General features: G+C 29.8%; 1 protein-coding gene and 2 long non-coding RNA genes across 10 annotated transcripts; 1 reads left to right on the top strand and 2 right to left on the bottom strand.

The window, feature by feature from the left end:
* The first annotated feature begins 1,807 nt into the window (after positions 1–1,807).
* On the top strand, positions 1,808–23,505 carry LOC100577004 (probable G-protein coupled receptor CG31760). 5 transcript variants are annotated; one of them, XM_006566163.3, is made up of 18 exons: positions 1,808–2,329; positions 15,441–15,602; positions 15,819–15,980; positions 16,346–16,550; positions 17,678–17,903; positions 19,890–20,024; positions 20,336–20,486; positions 20,575–20,716; positions 20,797–20,929; positions 21,045–21,198; positions 21,330–21,439; positions 21,549–21,763; positions 21,855–21,993; positions 22,085–22,190; positions 22,399–22,542; positions 22,707–22,889; positions 23,002–23,346; positions 23,431–23,505. In XM_006566163.3, exons 3-17 carry the CDS (start codon positions 15,840–15,842, stop codon positions 23,323–23,325), a joined length of 2,508 nt encoding a protein of 835 aa, XP_006566226.2. In that variant the 5' UTR covers positions 1,808–2,329; positions 15,441–15,602; positions 15,819–15,839; the 3' UTR covers positions 23,326–23,346; positions 23,431–23,505. The 5 variants fall into 5 exon arrangements, with proteins under 5 accessions (XP_006566226.2, XP_006566229.2, XP_006566225.2 ...); XM_006566162.3 differs by having other exon boundaries at positions 1,809–2,329; positions 17,669–17,903; positions 23,005–23,346; XM_006566161.3 differs by having other exon boundaries at positions 1,809–2,329; positions 17,669–17,903.
* Positions 15,618–16,457, bottom strand: LOC113219059. Its single transcript, XR_003305520.1, has 3 exons — positions 16,330–16,457; positions 15,806–16,025; positions 15,618–15,699 (listed from the first exon to the last, which is right to left on the bottom strand). It is a non-coding gene; the product is annotated as an uncharacterized LOC113219059 (long non-coding RNA).
* LOC102655481 lies at positions 16,804–25,024 on the bottom strand. Of its 4 annotated transcripts, none has more exons than XR_003305518.1 (11): positions 24,458–25,024; positions 22,369–22,557; positions 22,063–22,236; positions 21,565–21,766; positions 21,288–21,433; positions 21,033–21,192; positions 20,860–20,969; positions 20,116–20,774; positions 18,127–19,958; positions 17,597–18,039; positions 16,804–17,068 (listed from the first exon to the last, which is right to left on the bottom strand). It is a non-coding gene; the product is annotated as an uncharacterized LOC102655481 (long non-coding RNA). The 4 variants fall into 4 exon arrangements; XR_003305515.1 differs by having other exon boundaries at positions 21,316–21,433; positions 24,458–25,023; XR_003305516.1 differs by having other exon boundaries at positions 21,039–21,192; positions 21,316–21,433; positions 24,458–25,023.
* Between the last annotated feature and the right edge of the window lie 40 nt (positions 25,025–25,064).

The following is a 25,064-nucleotide window of genomic DNA, read 5'->3' as shown; positions in this document are numbered from 1 at the left end:
CTTAATTCTAAAAATACTTAGCTTTTGCATATTTGTGATTTTTTGCAGTTTTCTTATAATTTTAATAATACTTACCTTTTGCATGTGCTATTTTTTTAATGATAAGAAAAGAATATTTTTTAAATAATTTTTCTTAATTCTACAAATACTATTTTTAGATGTTTCAAGTGATAAATTGGAATATTTTATCCTGAAAAATAAATAATAATAAATTAATTATGCATACAATGTATAAAAATGTAAATATAATATTTACATTTACAATTACTATAATTATCGTGTTTTTTATATTTTTCAAAAATAATCAAAAGCGTCATCAAATATTTTCTTCGCCCCTTAAGAACCGTTTTCTCATTAAATAGTTGAAATATTGCTCGGCAGTAGTTTGTTTCTAAGAACGAATCGCACAGTGAAATTATAGCTTGTTTCGCCAACCGATTTAAAGGCGGAACTACTTTAGACATTAATTGATCGGATCAAAACTACTTTGCAAATTTGCTGCCAACTTATTATATTCAACTTATACTCAACCATTTTATTTTCCTTCTCATTGATAATCAAATCAAATCTTCAATATTTAATACAATATATTCCTAAAGACTTATACATAATTAATAATTAATACATAATTCATTAAAAAAAGCTAAATATTATTAAAAATTCTTCTTTTGCCCACCACTATCAAATTCCAAAATATAAAATCTTCAGGAGATACCGTCAAACTTCTTCAAATAATCAAATGAAACATAAATACATCCTTTACATTCTACTCTATACTTTATACTCTATACCTCATTCTCTATACTTCATACCCTATACCCTATACTCTACACTCATATACTCGTAATACAATTCAATTCCATTGAAAATTCTATCTAAAATAATCGAATGAAACACAAATATATTCCCAAAAAACAGATAATATTCCTAAAAAGACTCTAATATACTCTACATTCCATACTCCATATACTCTTCTCTATACTCTATACTCTATATTCCATACTTCACATTCTATACCTAATCCACACTCGTATACTCGCAATACAATTCAATTCAATAGCTAAAATAATCAAATGAAACATAGAAGAGAACAAGAAATAAATAGTAAATTTATAAAACACTCTCATTCCATACTTCATACGCTCTTCTTTATATTCTATACTTCACATTCTATACCCTATATCCTACAATCCACACTCATATACTTCAATTCAATAGATAAAATAATCAAATGAAACATAAATTAAATACATTGCCAAGATAGTAAAACGCTCTAATTCCATTCTACATTCCATATTCCATATGCTCTTCTTTATACTCTATATTCCATACTTCATATTCTATACCCTATATCCTGCAATCCATACTCGCAATACAGTTCAATTCAATAGGTAAAATAATCAAATGAAACATAAATTAAATACATTGCCAAGATAGTAAAACACTCTAATTCCATTCTACATTCCATATTCCATACGCTCTTCTTTATACTCTATATTCCATACTTCACATTCTATATTCTATATCTTACAATCCACACTCGCAATACAATTCAATTCAATAGGTAAAATAATCAAATGAAACATAAATTAAATACATTGCCAAGATATTAAATTTGTAAAACGCTCTGATTCCACTCTACATTCCATACGCTCTTCTCTATACTCTATTCCATATATTCTATTCTCTATACTTCACACTCCATACTATATACACACTCGCAAAACAATACAATCTCATTGAAAATTGCCTCCACCTTCCAAAACATCAAATTTTCACGGGGGATGATGGTCAGATTTCATCGAGCAACCCCACCTAGGCCTGTTTTAACGCCGATCAAACGAGACACGTCCCGGTTGGGTTGCACCACCCAGTAGACAGGTGACGGGCCACGCAGCCAGCCGGATTCGTGGGTGGCCGAGGGGGGGAGGCGACGCAGCGCCCGTGGTGAATTTCCTCGAGTGGAGGCAAAGTTTGATTCTGCGGAGGGCGCACGCCCCGCTTCCAGCTGCACAACCGACTGGCCTTTAACCAGTCACGAACGAGCCCTCGTTCCTTCCACCCAACGTGTCGAACGTGCGCGCTCGCTCTCTCGCGCTCTCTCTCTCTCTCTCTCTCCATCCGCCATTCCCCCCTTCTCTTCGTTTCGTTTCTTTCGCTCAAGTGAGGATTGCGATTCGTGTTTAAAAATCGGTTATTCACGCGTGTGATTTCTCTCCGATAATCTTTCCGTGGTGATCCGTTGGTGATCCGTTTCCTTTCCTGTTTGGTGCAGGTTTTTTAACCAGGAGGAGATGTTGCTGCGAGCACAAGACAAGGGTTACTTCGCGTGAGTACATATTTTCCAATTTTCATTTTCATTTGGATTTTTACATCGTTCAAATAACTTTGTTACGCACGTTTTTCCTCTTTTCTCTAACAATTTAAAAGTGAGATGTTAAAAAGAATTTATCGAAAAATTTATTTTGATTTTAAGCAATAAAAGAGAAGTTATTTGTAGTATTGGAAATTTTTTTTAAATCTCGATCCAGGAAAGTTGATTAATTTAGAATTGGAAAGATTGTATAATAAATTTCGAAAATTTTAAATATCTATTTAGATCTGTGAAAATTCATTGAATTAGGATTAATTCTAAATCTCTGATTCTATCAATTTACCAATCGTTTCAATATTTTTAAACAAAGAAAAATTGGATTAGAATTAAAAAATTTGGAAACTAGATTCAATCTTAATATAAAAATTTCAATATTTAAACATTTACGATTTAACATTAACTATTATCTATATAAGATATCCAAAAATATCCAGAATTCGTTAATCGATTTAATCTTGTTTCGATTTTTCTTATTCGTTTATCTGAGAATTTTGTTTCGAATCTTAAAGATGCGTAGCGTTTATAAACAATTTATGAAATCGACTGCGATAGATTAGGGTAATCCGTAAGGATTCGCAGGGGTCCAGGATACTTCAGGTGATAGGTTAACGATGTTGAGAGAAGGGCTCGTGCGATTCTGATCAACTGTTCCGTGTTTGTTTAAAAATTTTTCTCCAGTGAATAACTCCAGCGATGTAACGATATTTGATAATAAACGAAGCGACGGTGTCGTCTGTCAATCGTGTTGCCAAGCGCGTATCTTATATTGCCGATGCAACATGTTCTCTACTTTAAATCGTATTATATTGATCATTATAAAATATCTCTGTACACGAGATGAGATCATTACTTTCCGATTCTGCGTGATGTTGATATATCGAATACCTGAAAGAATTATATGCAAATTTATTTTTGATTAATTTTGATAAATATTTGAGATATATATATATTTTTTTGGTGTTTTGTAAGATAAAATTTAAGATATAATTCGATTAATCGAGATAATTGGAGATGGAATTAAATAGTTTATCTTTTAAAAAATTGGAATTTATATAATTAATTTGAGTTGTAAATGAAAAATTGTATTAATCAAATTGTCTCTGTATTAATTAATCTGTTTCATGTATTATAGTGAGCAAGATTTTAATTTAGTTTATTAAATTAATTATAATTTCCAATACAAAAGTTAAATAATTTTCAATTCAATGGAGTGAAGTGTTTCAATAAAGTGATAGATAGTTTTAGCTGGTTTGATTTTCTAGTAATACGATTCTAAAAATATTTTAGGCGAAGTTTAAGGCGTGCTAGAGTCGATATTGAGTGGAAGTATACAATGATTATATCTGGATGAAATTGTAGAGATTAAACGAGGAGGTATGAAAGAATAGATTTTTAGAAATATAGAATAAAAATAGAAATTGCAATGATGTATGATATAAAATATCAATAATACTGGAAAGATTGTTTTATTAAGTGGAAAATGATTGCACAAGAAGTATAAAAACTGACCAACAATCGAGTTTCATCCAATTTCATCCAAGGATTAAGTTCAGGTTTAAATGCAGCAAGGAAAGGGACTGATCTCTGCAATTTCAGAAACACAATTTTAATAATTGAATTCCTTTAAATATTATTTTCTCATAAACATTTTTATATTTAAGAAAATATAATTTAGAATAATAATCTTAATTTTATTACCTTTAAACTTCTGAATTTTTCATATTCAAATAGTTTACAATTTCAATCCATCTTTACTCATTCATATGGTGAGATTTTGGTAACGATATTTAAGTAAAATGGAATTTTCATCGTACAAAGCAGATACCAGCCTCGACCACCTTATTGTTTCCTGATACCCGAGCTATTTCTCTTTTTTCCCCCTTTTGTTGGCTTATTGGCCGGCAGCCATCAACAGTTTTTGACACTTCACAGCATAAATCTCTTGTGCATCGTCCAAAAAAAATTTAACTAAATTAAAACCAGATCTATCGTGTTTGTTGAAATTAATAATTAAGAATATAAGTATATTTGAGAATAATATCCTTCCAAAATCCTTTTCAAATTATTTGCAAAATTATTCTTAATGTCATTTGTTAAAAAACATTTTCAAAAATAGTTTTTAAAAAAGTATTTAACTCTCAAATATATTTGTACCTTACTATTAATAATCAATTCTTTTCAATTGTTACAATACAATTTCAAATAAATAATTCTTCATTGGACAAAATATATTTGTATTTTTTCAAATATATTTGTACTTTACTGTAATTAATAATCAAATATCAATTCTTTTGAATTGTTACAATTTCAAATAAATAATTCATTGGATAAAAAAATTTGAATGATGTAAAGTAGGAAAAACATGGATAATATAAAATAATATAAAATTGAATAAATATTAAAAAAAAAAATAAAATTGTACTAGAAGAAAAGATATCAAATCTATAGAAAAACTTGAAATATTATTTAAATATTATTTAAATATTTCAAAATAACATATCTTAAGAAATAAATAGTAAATTATATTGTGAAGAAATACTTGGAGTTTCAAATATTTCAAGAAACTTTTAAAAAATGAAAAAGAAATACTGACAAAAAGATTAGAATAAAAGATTGGAATAAAGTGAGGAATCTTGAACAATGTTTTACCAATAATAGACTTTTAACACTGTTTCCACTTTATTATTTGCTGCGTAGCATGGCAACCTTAAGGGAAAATGGCGAAAGGAATTAAAAAAAGGCACTACTCGATCCTTGTATGCACCCTTGATTCTAAACAGGCCGATATCCATCGAGGGTCGTTCTATCCGGTCTATCGATTTTTCCTGAAATCCGTTGTTGACCTTAATAGCTGTCTGTCGTTGCTATCTCAATCCAGGCTTCTGCTTTCTTCAACCAACGACCAACATCTTTTTAAACATATCGATCAGAATTCTTAAGAAATCGTAGATCAGAGAGAAGTTTCGATCTTTATTTCCTGAAAGAAAAAAATCAAATTTTGAATTCTATTTTAATTTAAATAATCGTTAAACTCGAGCAAAAATATTCGATACATCCTTCCAAAGTAATCTATTTATGGATTTAGTTTAGTTCCAAATTTAGTTTAGTTGAAAGTGAAAGATATGAAACTTTTGAAATATTTTAAAAGTAAAGGAGATACTTGATATCAAATTTTAAGAAAGATTTCCAATTTTAAATCTTTAAAAAAAAAAAAAAAATACTTGCAACTTCAAATATTTCAAGATACTCTAAAAAATGAACGAGAATGTTAGATACAACATTTCAATTATTAAAGAATTTAAGTAAGTCGATAAGATAATTCTGAAGAATCCAGAAGGACTTTCCTGATCATCTTGTTGCTTGGCAACGATTAAAATATTCTTGATTCAAGGATTAGTATGAATTAATATAGAACTTCCACAATTACCGTTAATAGGCATTGATGATCGACAATGAACAACTTCATAGAATATATGGATAATCGATTCTTCTAAAAATTCATTGTATTCGCTTCACTATTATTGGACAATTTTCACCTCTATTTTCTTTCTACAATTTCTCAAGGGAGATACGGTGAAGTTGAACGTATAGAATATACAAGAGAGACTGCAAAATAGATAGGAATTGTGAAGGAAAACAATCAGAATAACATGGTGAAGTTTGAATAGAAACAAGTCTGAATGATGATTGTACGAGTGAAATACAACATTTGTTACAGTCTATAATCATTAAGTGTGAACCAAAGCTGTTTCAAATCTAGAAATAAATGGAGCAAAATTAAAAATATTTACAAATTGAAATTCTATTTAATTGTATTAATTGTGACAATTAATATTTTTCATTTGAAACTTTATACCTGGATAAATTTTCTTTTATCTTCATCAATGAATTGTGATTCTATCATTCTATAAAAAGAATTATTTAAATCATTAATAATAATTAAGTTGATCATCTATAATCATTAAATGTGGACCAAAGCTGTTTCAAATCTAGAAATAAATGGAGCAAAATTAAAAATGTGTTTACAAATTGAAACTCTATTTAACTGTGTTAATTGTGACAATTAATATTTTTCATTTGGAACTTTATACCTGGATAAATTTTCTTTTATCTTCATCAATGAATTATGATTCTATCATTCTATAAAAAGAATTATTTAAATCACTAATAATAATTAATAATAATTAAGTTGATCATTTAATTGATATTTTTCTTAAATATAATAAAAATTAGTTTACGTATTGGATATTTATATATAGAAGGATGTAATTGATATTAGACTTGTATATATATTTAACAATCGTCCTGGATTAAATTGCGTTTCAAAATATAAATCCATTCATTACACAAATGTACATAAATACTCAAAGCAATTAGAACTAATTTCCGACTTCATCGTCATTATTCTCTTGAGTGACAACAATGGAGAAACAGCTTATTAACCACCTCCTTGAAATGAAACGTGTATTAACGAGATTTCAACGATTAAGAATGGATTTATTACGTAAATAAAATAATGAAGTCGAGCGTTGCATGATTGAATTCATTTTCTATTCAATTAGGGGTTGTGTATTAATACAACAATAACAATAATAATAATAGTAAAAAAAAATTCAACTTTATATAAATCTTTGCATCGTTACGTGTCGTCTCCTCGTTCAGACTTAACATCAACTCGTGACAACGAAGATTCTACTTAAGTGAAGTGGTCTAAGATGCACGAGACGTTTCTTTTCAAAGCACTTCGCGTAGAACCCTCTGATACGAAGAACCACCTCTGGCGCGCTCTCAGATTAATGCTGAATGAGCGAGAGATAGCTGGTCGTTCGTCTTTTCACACACAGATGTAATTCGTGAAATTGGAGGCAGACGATCAATAATTAACGTCAAAGTTATGTTAAGTACTTTGTTTCATATTCAGTAATGAAATGTTCAATCTGGTGTAAGCGACATATTAAACTTATTTTTTAGTCCATCCATCCATCATCCATTTATATTTTTTTCAAATTTTTATAATGTTTCGACGAGGAACGGATGATGCTGTAAAATAGAATAACATTAATTTTCAATATAAATATAATTATGCATAAAATTATTAAAAATAAAAATCTTTCATTGAACAAAATGAGTAGATGAAAATGATATCATACCTTAAAATTGAATGTCATTTTAATCATTGAAATTAGAAAAATTATTAAAAAGTCAGCATTACATATTTGGAATCTCTTTCTTATAAAGATTCTTCAATAATGCATAGATACAATAGGAGTGACAATTAGACAAATGGAATACTTTTATAAAATATTCCTGTAAAATAGAATAACATAAAGATTATTAAAAATAAAAATCTTTCATCAAATAAAATGAGTAGATGAAATCATACCTTAAAATCGAATATCATTTTATCTCTTAATCGTTGAAATTATCCAGAAAATCTATTAAAAAGTCAGCATTACATATTTGGAATCTCTCTCTTATGAAGATTCTTCAATAATGCATAGATACAATAGGAGCGAAAATTGAATGGTAATTAGACAAATGGAATACTATTTTCTCTCTCAATCGTCTCAATCATAACCATGTAAAAGTCTATTAAAAAGTCAATGTTACAGTTATTTGGAAATTCTTCGTATCAAAAAGTTTTCCACCAACAAAACGAATAAACGATACGATACTTTAAAATCGAATATCCATTTTCTCTTTCAATCGTATTAAAAAGTCAACGTTACACTTTTGGAATCTCTATAAAAGTCCTTTACCAACAAAACAAATAGACAATAGGATACCTTGAAATCGAATATCCCATTTTCTCTTTCAATCGTATTAAAAAGTCAATGTTACACTTTTGGAATCTCTCTTTATAAAAGTCTTTCATCAATAAAATGAATAGACAACGTCATATTTTAAAATCGAATAATTATACAGAAACAAAATTAATATTATATTTTTAAAATCTTTATCAATAAAATAATTAGATGGTACTTTACCTTAAAATTGGATACCATTCATTTTCTCTTTCAATTGTATTAAAAAGTCAATTTTACAATTTTGGAATCTTTTTTTATAAAAGTCAAGACAATATCATATTTTAAAATTGAATAATTATACAGAAATCTATTACAAAATTAATATATTTTTAGAATCTCTATAAAAACCTTTATCAATAAACAAATAGATGATACCATACCTTAAAATTGAATACCATTCATTTTCTCTTTCAATCGTATTAAAAAGTCAATTTTACAATTTTGGAATCTTGCTTTATAAAAGTCAAGACAATACCATATTTTAAAATTGAATAATTATACAGAAACCTATTACAAAATTAACATTTTTAAAATCTCTAAAAATCTTTATCAATAATAATAATTAAAATTGGATACCATTCATTTTCTTTTTCATATATTAAAAAGTCAATGTTACAAATTTTGGAGTCTCCCCCTATAAAAATCTTTCATTAAAAATAAAACAAATGTATAATACCATACTTTAAAATCGAATATCCATTTTCTCTTTCAATTATTAAAAAGTCAACGTTATACTTTTGGAATCTTTCTCTACAAAAGTCCTTCATCAACTATATCATCACATTTTCTCTCACAATTGTTGTTATCGTCGTATACGGAAGCAAGACGAATATTAAAAAGCCAGCGCTCTTGAAATCTCTCCTTACTCGAAAGTTTCTCTCGCTCGACAACAGATGGACACGATGGAAAACCTGAAATACGAGAAAAATTACGAGCATCTCGACGATAATTTTAACACGGAGAAAGTGTGCAAATCACGAGCGTGCGACGGCTAATCACTTAACATCGTTTAATATAACGGGCTAACGTGTTGCTGTTACCTTGGATTACCAATAAAATTGCGTGACTGGGTCACGTTCCTTCTAATCGTAACGTGATCGAGAAAAGCAATACAAATAGCTTGGTTATTGCTTGCTCGCGCTCAATTTGTACCACCTACGGATGCTTCGCCTCTCCGCCACTTTCTCAAGGGCCGTCCATTGTGCAAGGGGAAGACTGCTTGCACGAAAGCATACCGCCAGGCGCGATATAAAGGCGGGAAATGAAACGTTGTGTATGGTTTCAAATATGGATTAATGTGCGCGCGCACGCGTGTGTGTGAAAAAAACAAGTGTGATTAAAAAAAAATATATATAAATATGTAAATATATATACAATGGGTCACGAAAGCTTTTTATTTTTTCGATCGAAATTTTAATAAACAATTATCTTTGCGATCGAAGCAATTTTCGTTGTTATTTTAAGGAATTCAAAATGAATTTTCCTTAAATATAACTTTTCTAATGGAGGGAAAAGTGAAGAATTTTGTGGTCAAAGATTTCCTAAGATGAAATTGTATCAAAAATTGAGGAAATGTTGATAACTTGGAAGATCGTTTTCAATTAAAAATAGATTTTGACGTGCATAACCTATAAAGTTTCATTTTAGAATTTTAGCTGGATCTCACTGAGAGAATAATATATATTCGAATACTTTAGCGAGGAAAAGAAAATTGTTAAATACGAATATCATTTTAATTAATAAAAATAAGAATTAAATGTTAATAATTATTTCGACGATTCCCAGTTTTATAAGAGATATTTGCATTGTGACCGGGTAAATTTTGCACGATCTCTGTTATACGTTTTCCACAGTGTCTCGTGAGAATACGTACTACACATTTTACATCACGTATAATTTTAAGGGGCTATAAAAGAGAATGTGAAGGTCTACGGGGACAGATTGAAGTGAAAAGATATAACAATGGAGAAGGAGAGAAACGCGATTTTCAAACACTACTGCGATCTTAGATATATGCGCGTTTTTTTTTTTTATATTTTATTCGATAAATTATCGCCTATTGTGTTGCAAATTTTTGATTGTATCCAAGGATCAAGAAAAAATTATTATTTTTATTAACAATTATAAATAAAAAAAGGAAGAAACAAAAATTCAAATTAATCATTTTCTGCATTTAATTCGGAGATTATAATTATTTCCAATTAAATTATTTTCCAAGAATTGTCCAGCGAATATTTATATTTATTTATATTTCCATTTATACGATGAAAAATATTCAATGGTAACTTTCGATTCAGGTTGAACAAAGCAGAACATAGAAATTATTATAATTATATTTTCGAAAGCTGGACAGACGCGCTTCCTCTTTTCACGATAAAAGCAATTAAATGCTGTTTTAAATAACGGTCGCTTAAATCGTATACCGTGATTAAATTTTATTCATTTGCAGATGATAACAGAAAAAGTTACTCGAAGCGAGACAGATTTCGCATCGTTTGTAACATATTTGTAATATTTTACAATAGAAACGGCTTTTTTCTTTTAATCGATTTTTCTCCCTCTTTATCAATTTTTCTTTTACGGAACAGAAAATTATCTTTTACGTTATTTCTTTACTAAAAATATTACATCTAATCGAATCATAAATATTATGAAATTGTTTCTCCTACAAATTCTTCAATTGCAAAAATTGTAAAAAGGAAATATGTAGAGAATAAAGTGTAAAGTGTAAAAATTTTGAGAAGCATTGAGAAGAAGAAGAAGAGAGTTAGGTATAAAGAGAAACGGTATAAATTACATAAAATACCATGGAGAAAGGAAAGTGGGTTAAATCGAACTGCGAAAAAGAAGAAAGCACGAGTGTGGAATGTAGAATGTTGAAAAACAAAAACGGTGAAAAGGGGATACCCAAGAGAGAGAAAATGGATAAAGACGCTTTTTTTTTTTTTTAGAATATAGCATGAAATTATCGAAAAAGAGAATGAAGAGTATGAAGAAAATAAAAAAAGAAAATATAACATTATAAACGATGAAAGAAAAGAAATAGTTAAAAGTGGTGTAGGCAAAACTTTAAATAGCTTCGTCAAGCGAAAAAATGATAAAAATGGAAAGGTAAGAATTGGTTCTTAAACTAACAAAGAAAGAAGCAAGAAACTTTCTAACTAGAAATAGATAAATAATAGCATTTAAACTTGGAAGATGTATATATAAGATATTCAAGTAGTTCATTAAGATAAACATATAAAGAATAAAGAAAGTTTGGTGAATAATCGTTTAAAAGCCATGAAGTAAAATATTCTTTTGAATGTAAATACTATAATGTTTGATGTTTCATGGTTTTAAAAATTAACATACTTTATTTTTCTTTTTTTTTAATTAATTCATATCTAGTTTGCTATTACTATAACATTACAATCATTTCCAAAAATTTGAAATATAAAAATGAATGAAAGAAAAATAAGATAAAAAGCGAATATCTATTTATATATAATTCCATACTATTATTATCAAGCAATCATTTTTAAAGGAAAAATTGTTTCCAAAGTTTTAAAATATAACAATATATGGAAAAAAGAAAGATAAAATTTGTACTGCTAAGATATTACAATGATTGTCAGATGAAAAATTGTCTTTTAGAACTGTCTCTTTAAAAGATATAGAAATGGATAAAAGAAAGAAAATAAGGTAAAGAATAATAATATCTACCTAATCCTGAACTACTGTATTCCAACAACAGTTAAAAGAGAAAGTTTGTATTACTGCAATGAATGCTGAAAAAAAAAAAAATTGTCTCTAAAGATTTTTAAAATGCAAGCAGTGGGTAAAAGAAAAGTATAAAGAAGAAATACCTATTTATTCCATACTATTCTGGCATTGCAATGATTGCTAAGAGAAAAATTGCCTCTATATAGGTTTGAAATGGGAATAGGAACGAAAGAAAAACAAGATAAAAGACAAATACTTCCGAGTTGAAATGCACAATAACGTTAAGGAGAGTGAAAAGACTGTTCACCACTTACAGTATTGTGACAAGGAAAGGAAAAATAGGAAGTCGGATGGTGGAGAAAATGGTGGCGAAGTAACGCGATGGGGAAAGAGAGAGAGAGAGAAAGAGAGGGAGAGAGAGAGGGAGAGGGAGAGGAACACGGGGTCGTGAGATCTGGGGGCGGCTGGTTGTGCCGGTGGCTGCATCGATCGTCCTTACTGCGCGCGGTAAAGCTCTTCTCCAGCGAACGATACGCTCTCCTTCCCCTGAAAACTATCGTAAATCTTGTTAACGACTCATTATGCAAACCAATCGATTTCCTATTTTTATCATCCCACTTTTGACAATTTTCAATTGGGGGATCGTGCTTTCGATTATTAAAATTAAGTAAAAGAGGATGTTTACTATACTTCAAAATTTGAAAATTTATACGTGCAATGAATATATCTGTGATTTGAATAATATTATATTTTTATAAAAATAAATTAAATTGAACTTGTAGATAATTATATATTCTACAAATTTTCATATTAAAAAAAAGAAAAAATAGTAGAAATATGTCAGAAATTATTTGTCGGTGAATTCTTTAAATATTGACTAATTACAGATATATATATATACACGCGTATATTCATTTTATATAAGTTTTTTTTATTTGAAAGTATTACCTGTTGATTTCACCAAGACCAGCTATAATATTTGTTTTAACGCGTGCATTATGTATTTATTGTTCAACTGTAAATTCGAAGAATCTGTAACAAAGTATTCGTGAATTAGAGATGGTTATTTCTTTTTTAAAAAATCTGATACATTTTCAATCGATTTTAGAATGAATGCATCATAATTGTTTCACGAGTTCCTATTAATAAATTATTTTGTATTTTAAAATAGTGCATTCTAGCAAACAAACCCTTTTAATGTTTCATACGAATAAACTCTGCCTTTGTTCGCCGAGAAAATAATTAGAACGCTTCGATGGATCCATAGATCTCGATATAACTAGTTAAGAGACATTAACGCATAATGAACTGAAGGATAACTTACTAACTCGCGTTCTCTCGATATATTTAAGCTCAAATTGTGCCATTATATTCAACACTGTTGATTGAAGAAAATCTGGAATTTTTTTTTTTATATTACTGCAAATATATTTTTAAGAATAAAATTTTAATATTGATACAATGAAGAGAAAAGAAGTGATAAATTCAAGCTTTTCATTAGATTCAAAAATGCAAAGACAAGACGCTTAACATGCTTTCATAATACGTTCGTCCCTGAACAGGATTCCCAAGGGTAACGGAAGTAGTTCGAGGTCCGACGTCGAGGAATGTTCATCAAATAGACCTTTATTACACTGACCTTGACTATCGTTCTTTATTTTGATACACATTTTATTTCAAAATCGTTATAAAATGAAATAGTGATATTTGATTGTTACAAAAATTTTTCACTAGAGGGCATTGCATTCACAGTGATTATCCTACGTTAATTTTTATTCCGAATGCAATATCTGTTAAAAAAAAAAAATATTAAAACTCTCGATAATAATTCTAAAAAATTTTATCTCTCAAATATATATCTTTGCAAAATATAACAATTTGTTAAAAGAAATGATTAGCTGTAAGACACTTTAAGTAAACAAAACTTTACAAAAGTATCTATGTTGCAAAAATTTTCCACTAGAGAGCGTTGCGTCAAGAATGATTTATCCTGCACTAATTTTCACTCTTGATTATTCAATAGTCATAGACGAAGAACAACTCTCGAGAATTTTACTAAATACGAATCCTTACAAAATATAAAATTTGCATTTGAATAAAATGATTGATTGTTGTAAAATATTATTTAAATAAATGAAGCTTTACGGAAGCATCTGTGTGTCACTATCTGAAATAAAAATAAAATTTGCACGTTTCACTCTTGAAAAAATTATTGGCTATAAGTCTGTTTGCGCCAAACAATATCGGAAAGCGTTATTGTTGGGATAGAAAGGCCGAGAGAATTGTCAAAGCTGTGTACGGGTAACAAACATGATATTTCCGATACAACGAGCGTTGGAATCGACATGTAGCTCTCTTAATTCTTTTGTTCTCGGCTGGTCGTTTTAAAAAGTCGGTATTTAGCCAGCTAGACAAAAACTTATTGAATCTTGGACGAAACGGAAGGGAAGGGAACGTTTTAATCTGTTCCACAAAATCTATTTCTCCTATCTATTGTTTCAATCTTTCGAAATAAAATTTTCATTTATTATTCACTCGACCTTTTCCAATATTATAGATTGAAAGGTGAGGTGAATAAATAAATATAATAAAAAGAGGAATATAAACGTGTGTGATAAATCGAAGTAATAAATTTTCGTGTTTCGCGCACAACAGAAAGAGCTGTGTACATAATTTCATTTTCCACCAGTTAGTTATCTTCACCAGTCTTTGACAAGTGAAACGTGAGGATTTACTCAACCTTTAACAAGTTCCATAACCCCTATCAATAATCTAATATATACGTATATCCATACGCATGTAGTTGTACAATTGCAATTGTATTAGATAATGAAACTAAATGAAGAAAAAATTTTAAAATATCCATAAAATATTCTATAAAATATTATATGTGTACGTAGATCAAATATGCCATATATACAACTTTATATCTCAACAAAATTAATTTCTGCGCTGTAATTTATTTGTATAGTAAAATATCACTGAACAAAATTTTGAAATAAACGAATCACCGTGTTATGATTTTATGGATGTGATAATTTCTTTTTAAAAAAAAAAAAAAAAATTCCGTGTAAAAGAAAAAAACGAAATGTGCAAATAAATACATATTGTTGAAAAGGATATTAATCCATTTAGATTTCAACATCCTCGTTAAATACTCATTATAGATTCGCGATAAATTTAATTTGTTAATGCACGAAGGAGAGAACTGGCAAGAAGAATTTATAATGGTGGATAATTACACCATCGCACGAATTACGGAAGGGCCCTTGAGAGAAATCCTATCATGGTCTACTTTATTTAAATTAACGTCCCTTCAGTGGCACGACATTGAAATTATTTCACTCGCATGTATATACGAGTTACATGGAAAAAACGTATTTTACAAAAGGGAGAAACACGTGAAACATGTGAAAAATTTATTATTTATTATTTTTATTGACATATTCTATATATATTGATATATATATTTTTTTCTATTATTTATATTATTAAAAATTATCGAGAATGGATAATTTTACTTTATATAAGTGAATATACCTTTTCTTTGATAGAATCACTTTCTCGTGATGAATATTGAACAAAAGTGAGTGAAGTGATCAAAAAGAGGATCAAGAAAATCGTTGAGAAGAATGTCGAGGAAATCAGAGGGGGTGGATGAGCGCCCCATGGATCCGGGGCTCAAACTTGGTGCCACTTGAATGCAAAAGAAAAAGGTTTGTTTCTTTAAAATTATATATTAATGATATTATTAATAATTACACTATTCAAACTCTTTTTTACCTTTAATTATACGCACTTAATTATTTATAGCTGAAAAAGAAGAAAAAAAGAGGAATTAATTAATTAAAAAATTATCTTCAATATCTTCTTCTTATTTTTAATATAAACATGATGATAAAGAATGAAAATGACAAACATTTATTTCAAAGTACAAATGAGCAGTACGCGGGATGGGCAAATCTTGGCTTTGGGCCCTGTTTCCTGCGACGATGACGATGATGGCGTACATCACTGTAACGACGGCTACCTCGACCTCGGTACCGTCCCTCTCTACGATTACCAGCACAGAGAGCATTCTCGATACGAAACGAGTAAGATATCTCTTTACTTTTTCCCAAAAATTAATCCTTAGAATCCTGAAAAAAAGGATATTTCTCAAAAATCTTTCTCTTGCTCCTTAAATTATTTAAATTAATTTAACATTGTAATGAAGTTAAATTTTAGTTAAATTTTAGAAAAAATATTCAATAATTATAGAGATCAAAAGTTTTTGTCCTAATTTAAATTAATTTAACACTAAAAGCAATATTGACATTTGAAGTTAAAACTAAATTTTGGAAGAAATCTTCTATTAGTTTTATATGGATCCTAAAGAAATTAATATTATTGAAAGAAGTTCATTTAAAATTACATTGGATTAATTAATAGAATTTATTTAACCTGTTCTATTTGGAAGGCGGGTATCGAAGAAGCTCTGGACGTGATAGAAGCGGCATCAACCGGATCATTGGGTGAAGATTGTGCCACGACAGCTGGTTTTAAATCTTTACCAGCTGCCGTAGCACTTGATCCTCGACGTTACGATACCGCACGTCAAAAAGCTGACATGACAGCCCTGATGCTCCAAAATCTTGGCACTGTCGGAGTGTCAAGGCATAATAGTGAGTATACGAATAAGATTAACAGAGAAGAATTAAAGGTCTTAAGATGATGAATAAATTATAACTTACTTTTGTAAATAACATTTTTTCCCTTACATAGTCTATGAAATATAATAATATTAAGATTTTGAAACGCGTATATATTTTACAAAAGAAAAATTTCTTCTTCATTCTTTTTTTATTTTAAAACAAGAAAAATGAGAAAGGATAATGGTATTTCCAGTATTCCAAACTAAAAGAAGATCTATTTTTCTTTTTTTTTCTATCGAATTCCAAATCGTTTCAATCTATAAGAGAAAGATAAAATCGATTTGGCTAATAAACCGTGCACGATGACAGACCGCATTGTCAACAATCCAATTTGTCCGGGACCTGGTATATCATCACCTAATCGAATTTCATCGGCTAAAATGGTAACGAGAATATGCATGCTATCGAGGTACATCGATTATATCTTCATGCTTTTGCGACCCTGCGCGTCGACCGATTTTAAAATCAGATCTTTAATATCTTTGAAACTGAAAAAAATGAAATTTATTATTCATTGTATTATGAATTTTACATATTCTATTCATCGAACAATGAATTTAATGATGAAACATTTTATATAATAATTATAACAAAATTTTAATTTGTATGTATGAGCATTAAAATTTTCAAAAATAAATGTACATAAATTAGATTTATATATATATTTTTATAGTACAATTATTATATAAAAATATACTTGTAATATTGATAACAAGTACTGTCAATCCTAGAAAATACTTATACTACTACTACTTGTCTGACTGGAATATGTCTACACTACTACTTAATGCCTGACTAGAACATGTCTACACTACTACTTATTGCATGAGTAAAACAGTATCTACTATCTACTATCTATTATTTATATTATTCTTATTTTTCTGATTAGGACATGTTTACACAGTATTTTCTATATCGAATTACATAATTGTTTTACAAGGTTTTTACAATTTCTCTCAATATACAACTTTATCATCAATTTTTAAACACACAATTTTTGTATAAGAGAGACAAACCTTTATATATCACCACATAATACGTTAATAATAGCTGATACATTTATAATTGGTTGAAATTTAATATTGTAGTGTTTTTAGATGTGCTAGCAAAGTCGTTACTGATGTCAGTGAACGACGCCGTGGAGACAAGGGTGATCGCACTAAACGCGTCCACGGGTGCAGTAATTAGCGCAGTCTGGTTGGAAAGAAGCCCGGGAAGTGTCGGAGAACCATTCAAGGTCGAGAGCCATGGACTCCAGCCGGGATCTATACCGGATTCTAATTTACCGTGGTTCGAAAATGCGGGTGCCACTACAGAATTAAGGTTAGATTTATCTAACCGTTCGAATTTCAAACTCTCATGCACCTTTTCCGACTTTTATTCGATGCACGTTCTCGAAAATCGCATGTATCGATATATTCATATTTCGATCATATTTTCTATTTTTCTTATCAAAAACCTGGAAAAGAGAAATATATTTAGTTAATATCAAACTATGCAATTAGTATAATTCTTTTTTTAGCGAAAATAAAAGAAATATAGTTACTTTAAAATTATATAATTAATATAAGTTCTTGCAATATTCATAAGAAATGACACTCATCGATTAAATATAACGTGATCACATCTGCACCTAGCTTTTTAAGAAGCATCAACCTGCACGCACGCACACGCACAAGCACAGAAAAATTTTATTTTGCATCTCGCCCTCCATATTCAATTTTCGTTACCTCTTCTCGGTAAGGTAGCTAAACGCACTAACCGAAAATCGATAAAAATAATATCGAATATCATAAATTTTAATAAAACACGATGTTCTTACCATGAACCAAATATTTATCTAAGAACAATTCTACCGAGAAGAAAATAAACATTTTATAGGCGCTCCACGATCATTCATCATCCTTCATCATCTTGTACAAGCGTCAAGTCATAGAAACTCGACACGCAGAAATGAGATTCAAATTTTTTCGAATCGAGTTTTTCGAATTTTTAATTTTTCTCTTCATGTTTCTAACATTTGTCAAAATATATTGTCTGAATATTGAAAAATTTACATTCGATTCCATAAGTATGCAATCCAAGTCGGGTACGAAATATTTTACAAAATTGTTGACGTTTTCCCGTTCATTAAATATTAAAGATACGGCTATGCACTATATTCAAGGGTGTTCATTTTGAAGGGGAATGTAATCGCTTAAAGAGAATTCTACGATAATCAATATGCCAACGGTACGTCGTTAAAAGCTTTTTATCATATGTGTGTACGGCGCTACGATATTTATAACTTGGCATCGTGAAACTAACCATCGAATATAACAATATGAAACGATTGACAACACTGATTATAGTATTCTAATATTATAGTATTATAGTATTTATAGTACAGTCATTCGAATCAGGATGAAAAATGTAGTATGCATCGGTCGAATAATTGCGTGGGTGGTTGTCGTAACAAAATGATTGGTATTTGGACCAAACGATCGCATTTGGATCGATTTCGACGAATCAGTGGTATGTTTACTAGAGAAAGCGGCAATTTAAAGATAACTTGGATGCAATTTTCTTAAGTTGTTTCACGCGAGATGTGAAAACGTTAAAGAATTCATTTCTAAAAAAATTATTTTTTTCAATTTTGTCTGTTTGAGAATTGTTTCACTTATATTGTTTAAATTATTACATATTTATATATTAAAATATGAAATTTTAATGGATGATGGTAATTCAGAATAATTATAATATTGAAAATTAATTCAGCGATCGCTTTAGGATTTAGCATGTTAAAACTAATGCATATTTTATGAGGTAAATATTTTCATACATATTTTATGAAAATATATATGAGAAATAATCTCTGGTTATGATTCAAAACAATAGTTATAATATAAAGGATATTTCATTTCTTTTCAAACCTTTTTCACTTATACTTTATAATAGATATAAACAAATATTTTATGAATATAGACTGTTTCAAGGTTTATTGAAGAGTTAAAATGAAAAAACAAAATATGAAGAAAATAATAATCTCTTGAAAATGATCTCTAGCCTTTTTTACTCAATATATTACACGAATTGAATTCTAATTAATTAAAAACTTCTAGATACAAATATATTCAGACAATATCCAACTTAATTCAAATGTAAAAATTTAATGTATATACCGGATGACCGTGAAGTGCCAGGATTTAAAAAGAAAGAGACAAAAAGAAAAAGCAAGTAAAGATAATAATGGGGTCGTTGCACGAAACATGTATGCGTGAAAAAATCGAAGTTTCTATGGCGGTTTGTGGCGTTTGCGTGTTATCCCAGGTCACCGAAATTCATGCAGTCACCGGCGATTGAATCCTACAGGGGTTGGTGGACCATCCCGTATTTCTCCTGCAAAAGTCATCGATGGTTGATTTCGTACAGTGTTAACATACGACCGCCAGACGCTCGCCACGGGTTCGTATCGATCATTTTAATTAATTTTATAACACTTAAATCTTTGATCATAATTAAATACGAATAAAATTTTAATTCGTCCATTACTTACATAGTTAATGAAGAAAACAATTGTAAAATGCAACAAGATGGCAATGCATACTTGATGACAATACCACATTGAACGTGTCAAAACTTTCATTTGATAATTTCAATCAATAATATCACTGCCTCGAATCTGCAACTCTTTGGATCGATTTCTAATCTTGTTTCTTCTCAATAAAGCGATCAATTGTTTCAACAAATGTTGATGAAATTATATTCTGTTCAAGGGTTCGTGAATTTTTAAGCGTAGATATCGATATTAGCGGGCTAGAAGTAAATCAATGCGATCCATCGCCCCATAGCAATGAGAATGAAATTCTAAGTAATCAAATAGCATCTTTTAAAGGCACGCACAAATGTCATAGCGACACCACTCAGGTAATTCTTTTCAATTGAAATTCCTTCAAAAAAGGATTATCATCCATTCTCTACTCTGTGATGTTTCCATGTTGCATGATATTTTTAGTGTGAATATCAAAGTCCGAGTATTCGTATAAATCAAAATGGCGTCGGTGCTGGTTGGGCAAAGGGCGCATATATATGCAAATGTCGGAAAGGCTATTACGACAAGAACCGTCAATCCGCTTTCAATGGAATCCTCGTCGAAAGTTAGTAAGGATAGTTCAACTCTTATGCCTCGAGTGAATGCGTTATTATAGTATATAACTGAAAAAACATAAATTTATAGCCGCTTGGAAGGAGATGCAAGAGAACATAAGCGATTGGTACACGACCATGTTCCGTTGCTTACGTTGTGCCCCGGGATGCGTTAAATGCAAGGGACCGGAACCCTGTCTGGCCACCTACAATTGGCCCTTCCGGTACGAATCTCCTCTTCTCTATCTTTTGATCCATGTATTTCTGAAATTTAAAGAATTTTTCAATAACAATGAAATTACAGAAATTCAATATAGAAATATATACTTTTACTTGCAGAATCGCTCTTTTATCGTTCTCTATTTTCTGTGTGTTTGGTACTATCATCCTAGTCGTCTACATGTATCAACACCGTAAACTCAAAGTGTTCAAGGTTGCTTCGCCGATATTTTTGTCCATCACGCTTTTGGGTTGCGCCATCATGTATCTTGAAGTACGTATAATTTATCATTTCACGAGTTCTTCTGCTTATGATTATTTCATACATACATGTAAAAGTGTACAATGTAACAAATACTTTACCATATATGTAAATTATATTTTCACATACTTTTGTGTATTTAGATGGCCGCGATATTCCCGGTTTTGGACATGTATTCTTGTATCGCGACCAAATGGACAAGACATCTTGGTTTTTGTATTTCTTATACCGCATTGCTGATGAAAACCTGGAGGTATGAAATATAGATTTATCAAAGTCGTTAAAATATTATTTGTGATTCAATAACGAATAACATATTCTTTTTTTGTCAATTTTATAAATTGTTCCTTTTTCTTTTATAGAGTTTCTCTCACATACCGTGTAAAAAGCGCGCACAAAGTAAAGCTCACGGACAAACAATTGCTGCAATGGATGGTCCCGATATTGTTAGTGATGTTAATTTATCTGGGCACGTGGACGCTCAGCGCACCACCATACGCTGAAGAGATAGCAGACAATTATGGTCTGAAGTTCAATCAATGCTCCTTCAATTGGTGGGACCATAGTTTAGCTATCGGTACTGAAAAAAAGAAAAATCAGATTGGAAAAAATACTTTGAAAGACGTCAATAGAATATATATATAGTAATATTGAAATTTTCCTTCCAGGAGAAATTCTGTTCCTTGCATGGGGCATTAAAGTTTGTTACAACGTTCGCAATGCAGAAAGTCTTTTTAACGAGGCCCGTTTGATAAGCTATGCTATTTACAATATAGCAGCTGTGAACATAACCATGATTGCCATTCAGTATGAATTTTTATTTATTTTTTTTCTTTTTTCTTTTTATCAATAATTATTGTCGAATCGAGTTCTAACCTTTCCATGATTTTCTTTGCAGTCTCTTCATTTTCCCTCATGCTGGCCCAGATATCAAATATTTATTAGGCTTTCTACGTACACAATTGTCTACTTCTGTCACCGTGTTTCTTGTATTTGCGCCAAAGGTAAATTATTCACTAGTTGTTTCACTTTCTTCCCCAAGAATAGATTCTAAAAATTAAAATAAAGTATATTATCTCATATAATATATGATATCTCTTCACTGAATATTGTTTATTAATTTTCAGAAAGTTCTTCTCATGAATATATACAAGACAATATATACAATAAATTCTACATTACCTTTTTAAATTATTATTAATTACATTTCAGGTGATTCGAGTTTTACGTGGTCAAGGAGATCAATGGGACAGTCGTGCCAGAGCCCGAGGTGTCACAGCGAGTTTCTCCTTAAATGGAATCGGTTTAGTATCCGAGGAAGCGACAGATTTGCATCAAGAAAACGAGGAACTGAAGGTATCGTTTGAAATTCTAAAAATATAATAATCACTTTAGAAATTTACACATTTACAGAGAGATTTAAATATACATTCTGTATATATATAATAATAAACATATATGTTCATCAAAATTTCAATTAACATAAATATCCATCCAATTATCATATATATATATTGCAGGAAGAAATTCAGAAATTAGCAGCGCAGATAGAATTCATGAAGATCGTACACATGGAAATGTACAATCGTCACATCAAACCGAAAGCAGGTGGCTACTTTAGCACCCATGGGCACGGGCATAGTCATCCGTCCTCGGCTCAGAGTCCAATTGCCAAAAGTTCGACGGCCAGTTTTATATTGAAAGTATGTATCTAACTCGTCTTATATTCGACACGAGTGTCTAGTCTTTTTTCTACGTGAATGAGATAAAAGGATGGAGGACATATCGAAAAATACAGTTAAGTAAATTATTGAGCAGACGGCCGTGGAGCGAGGAGCGAGTGCGGCCGCGGCTGCCGCGGTCGAGGATTCCACTTTTCCCTCTGGAAGTTTGCACAGGGCGCGTAGGATGGAAATACTTAGAGAACGGAAAGCGGAAAGGGGCAGAGAACGGGAGAAAGAGCGGGAGAAGGAGAGAGAGAAGGAACAGGAGAAATATATGGAGAAGGATAAGGAGAGAGAGAAGGAAAAGAAGATTGAAAAAGAGAAGGAAGCAGAGATGGAGAAGGAGGAGAGCAAAGAGAGGCAAAGGGAGAAGGAAAAGCAGGATGATAACGGTGAAGCGAGTGGAGAAGTTTGACTAGTGCTGAATAGCGACGAGGTGAGATTCATTACTTCATTTTCAGTATTAAGTTTGTTTTATGAGAAAGAATATTTTCATAAAAAATAAAATTGTCGTCTCTAGATATGGTTGTGACAAATTCGAGGAATTGAGAAAAATAAGGAGACGAGTGGAAAATATGATGGTGAAAATAGAAAAGAGAAAAAGAAGAAGAATCTTAAATGGTACTTTCTAATGGACATTAGGCGTTCATGGTTTGTATAAATCAAAGAACTGTGTAATCGGTAAATAGTGAATATTAAATCCGTATAACGTGTGTGTGTATATATATATATATATATATATATATATTATATGTATATATATATATATATATATATTACGTGTCATTTGCTTGTGGTGACAATGTCTTCTTGTTAGCTTTATTGTAAATTATTTATGTTACCACCAAATGACACCTCGTTGTACGAAGAAAGCATATTATGTATAATGACGATAATGAAGAAATATCTTTAATGATATAGTTATACAAAATTTTTATTAATTTCATTACTCAACGAGTAACGAAATTCTTATTATTTTAATAGTTATAAATGATTGCGAATGTAGTGATATTACTCTTAGGTAAAAAATAATCCTGAGATACCTGTGAAGTAGAAGAAACGAAAATTGTATTTCTTGTTACCGAAACGATCACCTTTGTGATTCATGTTAAATCAAATCGTAAGTTGTGTAGATCTATCCAAATAGTTCGATGATTAACGATCGATTATTTTACATGATTAACGATGATTTTGTTTAGAATAATATATATATATATATATATGATTTGAAAAAATAGTTGAAAGAAAGGAAGAAAATTGTTCAATATAATTGTAATATTAAATGTGTCAGAATGTATTGTATTAAAATGTGTTACTTGTGTAGTTAGAAATGACAGCAATGACACAAATATGATAATTATTTTCACTATTGTTTTTAATTTATATATAAAAAAATGATCGAATACGTGTTTCTTTAGGAAAAATGAAAAATAGATGAAAATATTATTAGAAATTTTGGTTTATTACGAAGTAAAACTTTTTTTTAGGTTAGAAATACTACGCATTTTTAAACGAATCGTAGTAATCCTACTTTCTGACACTGTTACCTGCGTATGAGAGAATCACATACAAATTTAACAATGTTGTAAACAAATGCAATCATATCACAATTCATACTGAGTAAAAATTGAAATTATCAATTGTTCGCTTTGATCAATAGCATTATCTAAACATTCACTCGATATAAATTTCTAAGATATAACAGCTATTGCAAATTATAGTGACATACAAATAAGAAAAATATAAAGAGACATAAATAATATTTACATACATACATATATATATATACATTTCATATGATTCATGACTTCTTTATAATTACGTACATTGTGTCGAATATTTCAAATACTTTTATGCCATTGATTCAAATTAAGAATTTATAAAGCACCAAAGTTACAAAAAAACAATATTTTTAAACAAATCTGAAAGTATAAGTTCTGATCAATGAATTGAAACCATTTGATATGAAATCCATTGTTTAAAAGCAATATTATCAATTAAAAGATTATTGCATTTCAAAGGCAAATTGATAGAATCTAACAAGTATGATACTACCAGGGCCCTCTCTTGCAATAATTTATTAACTAAAATATTTGAAGATTTGTCGAGTAAGTAATATAAATTTTTCTTTCACAATTTTATTAATTTACGTCG

The sequence above is a fragment of the Apis mellifera genome, linkage group LG10 (genome assembly GCF_003254395.2).
Source record: "Apis mellifera strain DH4 linkage group LG10, Amel_HAv3.1, whole genome shotgun sequence".
Classification (NCBI taxonomy): Eukaryota; Metazoa; Arthropoda; class Insecta; order Hymenoptera; family Apidae; genus Apis; species Apis mellifera.
The sequence above is the reverse complement of the archived record's forward strand: the minus strand, read 5'-3'. Positions and strand labels throughout refer to the sequence as shown.

Excerpts from the sequence above, each read along its gene's own strand:
- LOC100577004 (XM_006566161.3), top strand. The coding sequence starts at position 15,840 with ATGGGCAAATCTTGGCTTTGGGCCCTGTTTCCTGCGACGATGACGATG. Across the intron at positions 20,717-20,796 it reads CAATGGAATCCTCGTCGAAA|CCGCTTGGAAGGAGATGCAA; the intron begins GTTAGTAAGGAT and ends ATAAATTTATAG. Across the intron at positions 21,440-21,548 it reads TTGCTGATGAAAACCTGGAG|AGTTTCTCTCACATACCGTG; the intron begins GTATGAAATATA and ends TTTCTTTTATAG.